General features: G+C 39.1%; 2 protein-coding genes across 3 annotated transcripts; one reads left to right on the top strand and one right to left on the bottom strand.

Annotated features, from left to right (window-relative positions):
- The first annotated feature begins 218 nt into the window (after nt 1-218).
- LOC311069427 (uncharacterized protein) lies at nt 219-10,130 on the top strand. 2 transcript variants are annotated; one of them, XM_084092591.1, is made up of 4 exons: nt 219-474; nt 7,062-7,157; nt 7,407-7,490; nt 9,651-10,128. In XM_084092591.1, the coding sequence occupies exons 1-4, from the start codon at nt 331-333 to the stop codon at nt 9,687-9,689; spliced, it is 363 nt and encodes a 120-aa protein (XP_083948717.1). In that variant the 5' UTR covers nt 219-330; the 3' UTR covers nt 9,690-10,128. The 2 variants fall into 2 exon arrangements, 1 of the variants encoding a protein (XP_083948717.1); XR_014603519.1 differs by lacking the exon at nt 219-474 and adding an exon at nt 719-1,744 and having other exon boundaries at nt 9,651-10,130.
- Nucleotides 10,131-10,500: 370 nt separating this feature from the next.
- Nucleotides 10,501-13,474, bottom strand: cfl1l (cofilin 1 (non-muscle), like). The gene is made up of 4 exons (XM_084092590.1): nt 13,147-13,474; nt 11,560-11,858; nt 10,897-10,973; nt 10,501-10,740 (listed from the first exon to the last, which is right to left on the bottom strand). Exons 1-4 carry the CDS (start codon nt 13,147-13,149, stop codon nt 10,628-10,630), a joined length of 492 nt encoding a protein of 163 aa, XP_083948716.1. The 5' UTR covers nt 13,150-13,474; the 3' UTR covers nt 10,501-10,627.
- Between the last annotated feature and the right edge of the window lie 1,110 nt (nt 13,475-14,584).

Genomic DNA, 14,584 nt, shown 5'->3' with positions numbered 1-14,584 from the left:
TTCAAAAAATACTTTGGATAAACGTTTTATAATGTCCAACATGACAAACTGTATTAAAGTTTTTGGTATCTTTTGTAAAAAATTACGAGTTGAGACACATTCAAAGTTTTTGAGAATCACATGATTTTAAGGACACACTGCTGCTAGGGATGGGCGATATATTATTGTTCCCTTTTGAGAGTGATAACTCAACATAACACTGCAGGAACTCCTCCCAGGAATCTCCAGTCGGGCCGCTGCCAGGCTGCTTAAAGGAGTGGCTGCGTCGCCGTAGGTAGTGGGCGGGACCAGAAAAGAAGTGTCACGGACTGAGGAGAAGTCCGCATCGCTATGGCGCGCCGTCCTCTGCTGCCAAGCCTTTGTCCTACGGACCATCCAAAAGGGGGTGGAGAGTTGGTTGAAGGCCCTGCCCCCAAGCGCCTTGTTCTGTGTCATGTCCCCTCTGTTCCTGCAGGTGACATTTCCAGTGTTTGGGTGAGTTCCACAATAAAAACACATATCACTTCACACAAAGAGCCTTTTCCTCCTCATACACTCAACACTGTGTCACTCGCCCTGCCCCAGAGCAGTCCGGAGTCGCAGTCCATGCCTATAGTGGCCTCCCGATGGAAAAAAACAAGAGTGCCAATGTTCCCCCGCAGTGCACGACACCGCTCGTGCCAGTTTGGCAGCCAGCCTGCCCTTCACATGCCGTCCCTCCGCCAGTGCGTTTAGCCTCGCTGGGGCAAGGCTCCAGTCTACACACACTGGCAACAGCGGCCATAGAACTAATACGGCCGCTGTGTCATTTTCTAGACGCGTGGAGAGTTATTCCGGGCATTTCACCGTGGCTGCTGGATGGAGGACTCCGTCCGATACTGGACCTAAGAGCCATCAACTGAGCACTTCACAAGCTCGGTTGATGGGTCTTCAGGAGGAATGGGTCTTCGCACGGCAGGATTGATTCTGTTCCCGCAGCGTCAAGCTGATGCGATACTGAATTGAAATGATTGCTAAATGGTTCCAGGATATTGATGTCGACCTGGTGATCTCCCCTGTGTCGGATGTTTGACGCTTCCTGCAACACAGACTGGAAAATAGCGGGAGTTTGCACCCACGCTGAAGGGATACGTGGCCACTATTGCTTCGTTGCGTTCCCCGGTTATGGACAGTCGAATGGAAGGCATGCTCTGGTGGCCAAATTTCTCAGGGGAGCGAGGAGATTATGTCCTTCACGGCCGCCGTCAGTGCCACCGTGGGATCTAGCTCTAGTTTAGAGGGCTCAATCTCTACCGCCTTTCAAGCCCTTGGTTTCGATTGCTGTTAAGGAGCTCTCCCTAAAAACGGCTCGGCTCCTTGCCCTTGCTTCAGCTAAGCACATTGGGGACTTGCACGCGTTCTCGTGGACGGTGATTATTATCTTTTTCAGACCCAGCAACTGCAGTGTTACTCTCCGGCGGGGCTATGTACCCAAGTCTCTCTCTACACCCTTCAAAGCACGTCATTTCTCTGCTCGCTTTATCTGCTGAGCTGTCATCCTCGCGTAATGCTGATGGGGCTTTGCGAATGTATGTGAATCGCTGCCTCCTTCCTTCAGTCGGTCCAGCTTTTCGTGTGCTTTGCTGGCTGTACTAAGGGAAAAAGACGTGAACTGTCTCAAAACAGAGACTTTCTCACTGGATTGTGTGCCAGGGGAAGGATTGTCCCCTTAACAAATGAGCTCATTCAACGAGGGCTGTTGCCTCTTCGTGGGCCTGGTCTAGAGGTATGTATTCAGGATACATGCTTTGCTGCAGGTTGGTCTTTGAACACCTTTGCCAGATTTTACATGCTGAATGCACGTCTGTGGCGTGTCAAGTGCTTTGGTGAGTTAATTTCCTCACTCATATATTGAGAACTGTTCTAGTGTTTGACAGTTGCTGTTGGCTCTGTGTATACTTTGTTCCTCACTTACGTTGGGACCTGCTGCTAGTGTTAACACAGTTGTTATCGCTACCGCTGTTGACACTGTGTTTTACTTTCATGCATTGAGTGCTTATTGTGTTGTGTCTGCCCTGGTTTCAGAGCAGCCTTCACTTTCATTGTGTTGAATATGCAAAGTTTGATGGGGTCGGAGCTGATGTTTCACTGGTCTAGCTTCGCCTCTCAGATGTGAACACTCCTAGCGGTGCGGCTATTGGCGACTGTTGTTTTTTCTTCCGTGGCTGGTGTAGCTTGGCCCCATTTTCTTCATGCTTATCTTCACTACTCTCACGGCGGGATTTAATATAGTTCCCACAGCGTCATAGCTGACGCAATGTTGAGTTACCACTCTCGAAAGGGAACGTCACCGGTTACTATCGTAACCTTGGTTCCCTGAGAGGCGGGAACGAGACATTGCATTAGCCGCTGTGTTCGCTGTTCGATAAGCTGTGCAAGCGCTCAGTCGTGATTCCGACGAAAGTGACCTGTCGGTAAGCCCCTCCCTTCGAACACAGATGAGCCAATGGCAGTTAAGTAACAGTTGCAAGGGGACTGGAACTCGGACAACTTTAGGTTCTAGCGCCATAGAGAAACATTGGAAGATCCGATGCTTTTATCGTTTTGATTGTTTATGCTACAAAAATGGTAAAACAAGGTGTCTGGGGTACTTGTAACACTGGTTCCAGGTATCCTGAGAGGATGGGTATGGGTATTCATGTTTTAATTACCGTACTGCGCGCACGTTCACCAGCGCCTTTCAAAAGTGTGATAAGATTTGCACGAATGGACCAATTATCTGCAACTGAAGCCATGTTAATTTACCACTGATGTGGGCGCAGTAACCTGGTTCCCTAAGGATTCAACCCCAATCCAAATAAAGACATTCAACGGTACATGAACAGTGTTGATTCTGGATGTTGTCGTCTGCGATCGTGACGACCGTAACATGAGGCTTCTCCCACTTGCATTGTGATCTGTAAACCCTCGCTTCCAAATTAATCTTTTTACCCACCATATTTATTTTAAAATCTTTTATATATATATCCCTCCATGGCATATTCAAGTCCCACTTGAAATCTCATCGACGAGAGGTGGTCCTTCTGTGTCCAAAATGTATCAAAAACATATTGGGACAAGGTTTTCACACTGACAGCTGTCATTGTAAGACGGTTAGCAACTCCGTTTGTTTGTCCGAGTTCGCAACAGTAACTAAGGGGGGCGGGGCTTACCGATAGGTCAATTGTCACGCCCATGCATTTTATACTGCCTGCGAGCCTATCAGTATTTGCATACTTCGTGACAATTGGCCAGCTGTTCCAAGCTGGTGTTAGCCAAAAGTGGCCAAAGTAGCCAAAAGTGCAGAAAGGAGGAGTTCCCGCAGTGTCATAGCTGATGCAATGTTTCGTTCCCGCCTCACCGAGGTTTCGATAGTAACTGGAGACGTTTGCGATTTATACCGGTAAAAATTCTCCTCATGATAAGAATTTTAAAAAGATAAGAAAGCTGTATCATACAAATAAATAGTTAAAAAATCATATATTGTGATTTCTGGATTTTTTTTTTTTGATTATGTCTCTAACAGTGGACATGCACCTACGATGATAATTTCAGACCCCTCCATGATTTCCAAGTGGGAAACCTTGCAAAATAGCAGGGTGTTCAAATACTTATTTTCCTCACTGTATATTTTCACTAGCGCTTGAGAGTTTCGCTCTGTCAGTCCATAAAGCGCACTGTTTTAGTTCATCCCAGTGAAACGAACCAATGAATCTTTGACACACAGTAAACACTAGTGTGAGGCGCACGACTCGCCGTCACTTTGTTGAGAGCTCTCCGTGTTTATGGATCCACTTGTCTGTGCGACACTTCTGTCGCGCCGCAATCCACTTTATTCCTATGGGTGACGTCAAGCGACTTTAACGTGCCTGCAAAGCATCCCGGGAAGGCGGCACTGCGCGTCAAAAAGCTGGCTGATGCCCAGCTTTATGCAAATTAATCCGTTGAATGTGACTATCCAATAGAAGAAGAGCAGATGGAGACCGGGGGAAGTCTCTCGCCGGGCAACTTCACTCCGGATAGGGTGAACCCAGTGGTGAGACGACGTAGCTTCTTCCTCCGGAGGTAGAGCAGAGCAGCTACAATGATCCTTCTCTGTTTTCGATTCATTACTGCCCAACTAAATTCATATTTATACACATCATTTCTCCCTCCAAATTTCACAATTCGAGAGGGAAGAAGTTAGGTTGGTTTCGAGCAAATGTTTTAAAAACACATCATTTCGTTATGGTACGGATCCACTTTTGCGACACGACTGAAGCGTGGTGTCGCGACGCCTCCCCTCATTTATACGTTGATGGGCGTTCCTCAAGTTTACCGCTATGGGTCTGGTTTTGAGCCAGATGATGATTTGGGGGTTTCATAATAAAAAATAATATCTTTAAGGATAAAACTGTGGGTTAAAAACTTAAAATCAACCCATAATTTATTGGTTACTACAATCAATAAATAAATGGGCAGCTGTTTCTTCAACAAGACCACAGTGAGCAAGTTTCATCAATAGATATTACAGATAGATGAGTTAAACCTGTCGCTCATATCTTTGAAGTTGTTGCGCTTGTGATAACGTTGTAGGTCACATCATAACGTCAACATGGCGGATGATGTATAGGCTACGGTTTGCATACATACTTAACAAGATCAGGCTATATAGTACCTAACTCTTTTAGCGCTCGTTAAGTAAGTACTTATTGAAATTAAGTACCTACTCAGTGAGGATTGGAGTGACGTAAACTCCCCTCTTTGATTGATTGGCTAGAGTAGGAGCTGTCAATCTAGAACTGGTGAACCAATGGTGATGCTTAAACCCGCCTTAATTTACATGAAACTCGAACTGCAACATTTGGAAAAGCAAGCGCAGAACGTGGAAAGAAGACTGAAGAGAAAAACAGCACAAGTGTACAGAAGAGTAAAATATGAGCAGAAAATGTAAGAGAGCACAAAGTACACAGTAATAAAACCAAGGAAAACATATTTAAGAAAACATGAACATAAGTTTTGTGCAAAATTTTTAATGTTTAAAATTTTTATTCATGCTTGTTATTTTCTGATTCACGCTTATATTTTGATCCATGACACGTTGTTTGCTATTCTGATAATTTTGCATTATTTTTTTCATTTTATGATATATATTTTTACATGCGTTTTTTACAATTTTGATTTGATTTGACCGCAATACTTTTGACGGGATATTGATCCCATACGCAAGATTCATATTCATGAAACCAGCAGAATCTGTGTTTACATTTCAAACTTGTAATTGATTTGAATTATTATTGTGTGTAATTATTATTGTGTGACGTTTTCCAGTACAGTTGCACTATTTAAACAATATCTGCACTTTTACAGAAGAAATGTATATCAGCAACTTTTCCATTTCTGCAAGGGCTGGTGTTTGGATTTTTAATTTGTATATTATAAGAGCCTATTTGATGGATACATTTTACTTCATATCAATGTTTGTGTTTCTGAGGCTCTCAAAATGCAGCTATCATGCCAAAAACAGTAGTGAATGGTACTATATTTATATCGTCGTTGATATCATTATTGCAATGAATACCAGAAATTCAAAAAATTGAAGAGGTCTATCACCTCATTACTGATGACTACACGTGAGGCCTGGGTGAAATAAAGGAAAGAATAATGATAGAACATGCAGAAGTGATATACAATTGGACTGTTAAGTAAGATGGCATTTCCTTCCAGATGACTTCGAGGAAGACACAATTGAAACACATAGCAGATCATTGTATGAACCTCATAAAATTATCTATAGATTAGGCAGACACAGGACTACAACTAAACTATTTTTATTCTTTTTAATCTACATTCTATTACCCATATTTATATATGCTTCAGTTTGAGATATGAGATGGAAATCTGAACCAGTTTGCGGCCTTCACATTCCATTCCTTTACAAACAAGTTCCGAGTTCTTGTTACCTCAAGACACTGTGGGTTAAGTAAACTCAGGAATGTATCTGATACAAAATAACAACACATTGAGTAGGTCTTACAAGTAGTTCATAAGCATTACTCAGACCTTATGACATATGAAAACTTTGATGTAAGGTGTTGCCCAATACTTTCTGTCCTCTCCAAATAATTCTCTATAAAATCATTACAATCAATCAATAGGAAAATCAGCCTATAGAAATGACTTTTCCACCCAGTTTCACCAACATGCCAATCATTTTTTTTTTTTATTGTTATAGGTGTTGTTGTTGTTGTTAACTAAAAAATAAATGTATACACCATCACCTGTTTCCTTCACTAATTCGTTCAGATTAGGTTTTTCAGTAAATAAATAAATATTCCATGTAGTTCGTTAATCAATGAGACCGTGGAAATCACAAGCAGGAATTAGCAGAATGCAGTTTCAAATAAGATTGAGTTTAGCAGGCTATCACACTGTAGCACATGTAGCCTACGATTTTGAACAGTTGTAATTCAAATAATTGCATTGCATTAACGAGAGACAGTTTTCAGCAAATGGTTTCACGGCATGCAAAACACACACTGAAGAAAACTGACCCGGTGTGGTAACTTACCATTCCTGCCGCTTGTTCTGAGGGGGAAGAGAGAAGTGTGTAGTTGCCCTTAAAAGGAAGCGACTCAGGAGCACGCGGATATTGATTGATTGATTGATTGAAGTTTATTTCGAGCAACAAAGTATATGCATTTAATATACACATTTAATTACAAAATGGTTGTGTTGTGATATATATGATTATATGATATATATATATATATATATATATATATATATATATATATATATATATATATATATATATATATATGATTATGATTTATATGATTTATTTTGAAATGTATCGGTTTGTTCTGGATGGACATACGGTATTATTTTATTTGTGCTGGTAAATTTGATTTGAAAAACACTTCAGATAACCTGCATTTATACACAAAACAAGCTAATGTTTTGTTTTATGCTACTTCAGTAGTTTAAACCAAGTGTATGTAAAGAATTACATTTATGACTGCTCTCAATATTTCTCAGTGAATCTGTTCCCTTATCTTTCCATGTTTTTTCCCTGAGTGCAGCTGGAGGAGAAAGTATTGCTACTTGAGGCCCAGGTGGAGAAACAGCTGCAGTCAGCTTCCACTGACAGTCAGAGTCAATCTGAAGAGATGACGCACGTGAGCGCACACTCCTGCCTAAAGGCCTATTCACTAAAACACAATATGAGATACAAAGCAAAACAAAGTCATCTTCGTCATTCAATCCATTATTAAATGTCTTATTAATAAGAGTTTGATGGGTTGATATACATGCAGTTTAATTTCATCTGACGTTGTGAATAGGTCTTGAGCTTCTGATACGTAACACATGACTTACTTGTGGCTCGTTCTGCTCTGCCATTTAACAGTTGGTTTGTTTGTTTTCAGTTGAAGCAGGTTTTAGCAGAATCTGAAAGACAGCTGAGTGTGGCCATGATGGAGGCACAGAAACAGAGGGAGGAACTTTCACAGGTTGGTTTCCTTTGAAATCCAAATATTTGCTAAGGGTTTACACCCATTATCCTTTGTCAAGTCAAGTCACCATCATTTATATAGCACTTTTAACAATATAGATTGTTTCAAAGCAGCTTTACAGTGATAGTAGGAAATTAAAGTAACAGAGATTGTTTTGGCTTTATATCAGCTCTAGAATAAAGTTATTGTCCATCTTAAGGTAGTTTTGATTGATTCACTTCCATCGCAACGATCATTAGTTATTAACTTAGGGGCCGCTAAGACGACACCATTCTAACAGAAAACCCTTAATGCAATCCGGCCGCTCATTTGCACAAAACAGTGCCTGATGGCTGGAGAACGCAAATCATGAAATAGGATCCAAGGTACAAGCCTTGAAAAATTTATAATACAGAATTTTTTAGCACTTCCGCGTAGCCACGTGAACCGGAAATATCCCAACAAACGTTTTATCTGTACAGAGGTAAAGGGAAGGGAAGGAGGCCTTCACAGGGGAGAGACTAGTTGACACTTCAGGACTGCATTGTCGTCATGTCCAGGCGCAGGTCCTTCATCAGATCGGATACGACCTGGACCTGACGGACTGCTGTAAACCTCGGGATAAACAGAGAGACTAATATTAGCGTAGACGGCATCCTTCTTATGATGTAACAAGTACATCAGGAGTTATGGGAAGTGTTCCCGGTTCCGGGTGAGCTAATCTATGCAGCCTAACTTTGAATTATAGAAGTCTATAATGTGTTATGTGTATGCTAGGTCAAAGAGATGTGTTTTTAGTTTAGATTTGAACTGACAGAGTGTGTCTGCTTCCCGGACAATGTTAGGAAGACTGTTCCAAAGTTTTGGTGCTAAATAGGAAAAGGATCTACCGCCAGCAGTCAATTTTGATATTCTAGGTATTATCAGCTGGCTGGAATTTTGAGATCGCAATAGACGTGACGGACTATAATGTGTTAAGAGCTCGCTCAAGTACTGGGGAGCTAAACCATTTAGTGCTTTGTACGTAATCAGCGATATTTTAAAATGTATACGATGTTTAATAGGGAGCCAATGCAGTGTTGACAGAACCGGGCTGATATGGTCATACTTTCTGGTTCTGGTAAGAACTCGAGCTGCTGTGTTTTTAGCCAGCTGTAGTTTGTTTATTAAGCGTGCAGGGCAACCACCCAGTAGAGCATTACAATAATCTAGCCTTGAGGTCATGAACGCATGAACTAATTGTTCCGCATTTGTCATTGAGAGCATATGATGTAATTTAGATACATTTTTAAGATGGAAAAATGCGGTTTTACAGATACTAGACCAGTGACTTTCAAATGAAAGATTGGTATCAAAGAGCACACCAAGGTTCCTAACCGACAACGAAGACTTGACAGAGCAGCCATCAAGTGTTAGACAGTATTCTAGGTTATTACGTGAGGAAGTTTTTTGTCCAATAATTAGAATCTGTTTTTTCAGAAATAAGTAGTAGGAAATTACTAGTCATCCAATTTTTTTATATCAGCTATGCATTCCGTTAATTTTGTGAATTGGTAAGTTTCGTCAGGGCGTGAAGAAATATAGAGCTGAGTATCGTCAGCATAACAGTGAAAACTAATGCCATGCTTCCTAATGATATCTCCTAAGGATAGCATGTACAGAGTGAACAGCAGCGGTCCTAGCACTGAGCCTTGTCGTACGCCATACTGAACTTTTGATAAGACATCTCTTCATTTACTGCTACAAACTGATAATGGTCAAATAAGTATGATTTAAACCATGCTAATGCAATTCCACTAATGCCAACATAATTTTAGAATCTATTTAAAATAATGTTCTGGTTAATGGTATCAAATGCAGCACTAAGATCAAGTAACACTGATCTAATAGAGAGATACAACCACGATCGGATGATAAGAGCAAGTCATTTGTGACTCTAATCAGAGCTGTCTCAGTAGTACGGTCTAAATCCTGACCAAAGATTTGGGCCAGGCAGCCACCAAACTCCAGCAGCTGCTGAGAAACAGTCAGGATCAACTTGCCAAAGAGAAAGAGAAAGTCAGAACCCTGCAGGATCAATTGCAAGACAAAGTAAAAACATTATACATAAAAAGTTTATATAGTAGCATGAATAGCTGCATGTCTTTGTTAATGTTGTTTATGTGCTTCGATTTCCAGGAGGGTGATGGAGAGATGAAGCAAGGCACTTCTGTTTGAGGTGGAAAACAAAACGTTTTGCCAAAAATTGCCTTAAGATGACCAAAATTAAGCATTCCTGAATTTTTTTTTTTGCCATGGTAGAAAATGTATAAAGACTTTCGAGAAATCTAACTTGTGCAAACATTTTTATTTAGGAGGTGTGCTGGAACTATTTTCACTTTACATTCCAGCTTAAACCTTCTATGTCAGAAATGATTCATCAACTGCCTTATATATTCTTAGTGTTCTCGCATCTCCTCCTGATGTCAGTGTTAAAAGGGAAACTGTATGTATGTTATTCGTACATCAACTAGTGCAATTAATTACTTGTAAGTGAATGAGTATGCATAATTGTATGGTACATGAGAACAGCATTTGGAATGCCCTCTCTGTAGCTGGCTTCAACACCACTGTATAAGTTTGATAATTAATAAACAGCATTATGGCTTTCAATGTTTCAAAAAGGCTGTTCATTTCTGCAAAGATGCATCTGGATTTGGAATTCAAAAAATACTTTGGATTAACATTTTATAATGCCCAATATGACACAAACTGTGTTAAAGTTTTTGGTATCTTTTGTAAAACATTATGAGTTGAGACACACACATTCAAAGTTTTTGAAAATCACTTGATTTTATTTTTCAAGTACACATTGCTGCTGTAGGTAACAGTCCTATTGTAATTTCCGGCATGGGATTTTGGATGTCACTATACTATATTTGATGGTTTGTTATTGTAAACAGTTTTATTATTTTTTTAATAATGATCATTAATGTAAATTGATAAATATGGGTTTTTCTCACTTGATCAAATGACATACAAATACTGGTTCCAATGAAATACAAAGTTTATTATTAATTATTGCCCAAAAACACATTTCTCAGAGGTAAAAATCTTTCGTTTTGACCAAAAGGCTGATAGTGGGGTGTTGGGTCAGTGGTCTCATTGGTGTAATTTTACACACTTTTCCCCTCCAAAGACTTTACTACATCCCGCCCACCAAGTTTCTCCACAAGACTTGATGCTTCTTTGTCTGCGTGGTCATTAATTTGCCACTCAAATTTCAAACCTGTGGAGAGAAAAAAAAAAGCAGCATATATGTTATTTAAAACTTTTTAGTTTTCCTTTTTCTGTAAAACTGCTTTGGAACCATGTGTACGGTAAGAATAACGCTTTAAAAATAATTTGAAATATTCATTATAACATTAAAAGGACAATAACCAACCTGGCATTTTGGCCTTGACAGCAGACTTTGAACTTGCATAGACCATTTTATTCCTCATGGGGGCGTCCTCAGGGGCACTGTACAATAAAGAGACACAAAAGCAAGATGGTGAAAATTTGTAAAAAGTTAGGAAAATGTGCTGTCCTTATGGCTGCTTCACACCAAATGCATGGTGTTCCACTGTGTTGCTTTTTTATTGTTTTTATATAAAAACATGTGCTAAATGGACGTCTTTGACAGCTGCACCATGTCCCGCACCAGCCCTACATTTTATATATTTAAATATATTTAAAAACTCAGCTTTATTTTCATATAATTAGCAGTTTAATACAATTGAGCAGGGGCTAATCTTTTTAAAAGCAAAACACACATTCTGCCATTCTGTGTAAAAAGCCCCTATGAGCTGATGTTATATTTCTGTGTTTTTCTGCTGGGTGCTCAAGTTCCCACCAAAACTCACTTTCAAATGTCAACAATAAGAGACATTCTTGACGACTGACAAAGTTACAGCCAAAATATGTGCACTTATTGTAAGAGTAGCTTATCGAATTGGCATGATTCACTATTCTTACTAATATCACTAATATTAATATCACAAGCAAACAGCCACACAGAACACAAGCCTGCAAAAGTAGATTAATCAGAGTTACAAGTGCCTCTTACGAAAAGATGAAGACCAGGTCCTCCTTCACACTCTCCTTGTTCATATAGGTGCAGTCGTACAGGGCGTAGCGGCACTCTTTGGAAGGAAGCTTACTGATGACTGTCTTAAAGACGTCCCCTGTGTTCTCCACATCTTTGACTCTCAGGCAGTTTTCGTGGTCCACTATGATGCTCTTTTGGTCTTCACTCAAACGCATGATTACTAATTTAAACCTTTCTTTCTCGTTGGCACCTTGGAAGCGCACCTTGATTGCTTCATAGTGGGTTACCACCTCATCACTGATGGCTACACCTGAGGCCTGGGTGAAATAAGGGAAAGAATAATGATAAAACATGTAGAAATGATAACTATACAACTGAACTATTAAGTAAGATGGCATTTCCTTCCAGATGACTTTGAGGAAGACACAATTGAAACACATAGCAGATCATTGTATGAACCTCATAAAATGATCTGTATTAGATTAGGCAGACACAGGACTACAACTAAACAATTTTTATTCTTTTTAATCTTCATTCCATAGGCATTACCCATCTTTATGTATGCTTTAGTTTAAGGTATGAGATCTGAACCAGTTTGCGGCCTTCACATTCCATTCCTTTTCAAACAAGTTGAAACAAGAAGCCGAGTTACACCTCAAGACGCTGTGGGTTAAGTAAACTCAGGAATGTATCTTAATATTATTTTGGTAACACTTTCCATTACAGTGTCCATGTCTATAATTTTATATACAACAATAGTACAAGTTTTCCACCTTGCTAGACCCAGTCAGACTTTCAGCTCACCCAGGAACCGACCACCGACCACTAGTATAAATATAATCAACTTTCTTTAACTACCATTACTACATTATATAATGGTCAAATGATTATTAGTTAGAAAGTCAGGATATAGTTCTAAATGTCATGAAATCTTAATATCTGTATGCTATATATTCTCCACAGGCCCAGTGGAATAACTTGGTGGACACCCAAGGGACCACAGACCCCTTGTTGAAAACACTAGTAATAGCAATAATATGTAATTCTAATCTGCTCAATCACAAAATAACAACACATTAAGTATGTCTTACAAGTAATTCATAAGCATTACTCAGACCTTATGACATATGAACACCTTGATGTTAGGTGTGGCCCAATAATTTCTGTCCTCTCCAAATAATTCTCTATAGAATCATTACAATCAACAAATAAATATAAGAAAATCAGCTTATAGAAATGACTTTTCCACCCAGTTTCACCAACATGCCAATAAGTTATTATTGTTATTAACTAAAAAAAATAAATTTATAAAGCATCACTTTTCATTCACTAGTTCATTCAGATTAGGTTTTTCAGTAAATAAATTAATATTCCATGTAGTTCGTTAATCAATGAGAGACCATGAAAATCACAAGCAGGAATTAGCAGAATGCAGTTTCAAATTGAGTTTAGCAGGCTATCACACTGTAGCACATGTAGCCTACGGTTTTGAACAGTTGCTATTCAAATAACTGCATTGCATTAACGAGAGACAGTTTTTACCAAATGGTTTAACGGCATGCAAAACGCATATTGAAATAAAACTGTCCCGGTGTGAAGACTTACCATTCCTGCCGCTTGTTCTGAGTCGGTAGAGAGAAGTGCGTAGTTGCCTAAACATCAAGGAAGCGACTCGGATATGAACACGCCCTCTTCAGAACAGCAACAGATCAGTCCTGAATGACTTCTGACTTTCCACCTGTTGTCCGCAACTGCAAACACCTTTAATTACAAAATGATTGTGTTGTATATATCCTGTTGTCGTCCTGTTATTTATATTTTGTAGTTGTGATAAGAAAGTCAGATAAAAGTGATATGTTTATGAAATGAAAGATTTCAGGTGAGTCAGAGCAGTTTGAAGGTGGAGACTGAACAAAACGCCCTTATAAGGAAGACAGAATCTTGACAGAAAGCCTGACAAAACCCCTTATTTGGCGAGAGGGGCACAAATATCACATTTGCATTGATGGGAGGAGGATCCAGGTGTAAAAATGCACACTTGACGTAGGATAATCACGATGATTATTATAGACCAGCTATTTGTTTTTAATGTTTCATGTTAATGATTAAGTTTATTTCTGCTTAGCTACTCATGGCGTGATTCTTCAGGGGCAGTGATGTTTTTTTTAACCATATATGGCCCATTCCAGAATTGCCAAGTTTTTATTTAACTATTTATACATCAAAACTCATAAAACACTTTAAATGTACAACATTTGCCGATCTTAAACCTGTAAGATATAAAAGATTTCTGCAAAAAAAGTCAACTTTGTTATAGACAAATTAGGTCAAATTTATAGGCAACAAATGTAATTTCCACTGTATATAGCTTTAAAAATAAATGAAATGCTTTGAAATGTCATGTAGTAAGAATGTTAGTTATGACACAACTATGTGACACAACTATGACACAAGAGTTGACATTGAGTTATGAATAACAGTGTAACACACCCATAGTCAAAAGACCAAAAACAACATTTTCTGCCTGACACTGAAAGTTTTGAAACCATTTTTGAATGTATAAAATTGGTTAGTTTTTCCTTTTTCAGCAAAATATTTCATGAGAGTCCTCATTTTATTTTTCTTTGCCCTGACCATCCTGATAGCAATCAATCAATCACAGAAGTGGTCTATATATATATATATATATATATATATATATATATATATATATATATATATATATATTTATCATAAAAAAACATATCATCTGTGAAAGTCTCAGGACAAATTTTTTTTCATCCAATTATGGCATTCAGTCATGTCCTGCCTGCAGTGTATGTATTTCCATACCTCCACGCACCTGCTCGCACAGGTATCACACCTCATCAGCACGTTCCATAAGGCTATACAGAGTTGTAGACAGACAGTCACCGAGCACCACAAACAAACAGCAGCCTATTTTTCTTGCTTTGCTCCTTAATCCTTAACAATTAAAAGTTAGATTTTTCAAATGGGCCCAAATAAAAATGACATAGCAGTTTGCAAAAGTGCTTGCATGAGT

The sequence above is a fragment of the Abramis brama genome, assembly GCF_963993115.1.
Source record: "Abramis brama genome assembly, chromosome: 19".
In the NCBI taxonomy this organism is placed as follows: domain Eukaryota; kingdom Metazoa; phylum Chordata; class Actinopteri; order Cypriniformes; family Leuciscidae; genus Abramis; species Abramis brama.
Note: the sequence above shows the minus strand (reverse complement) of the source record. Positions and strands in the feature narration are given on the sequence as shown.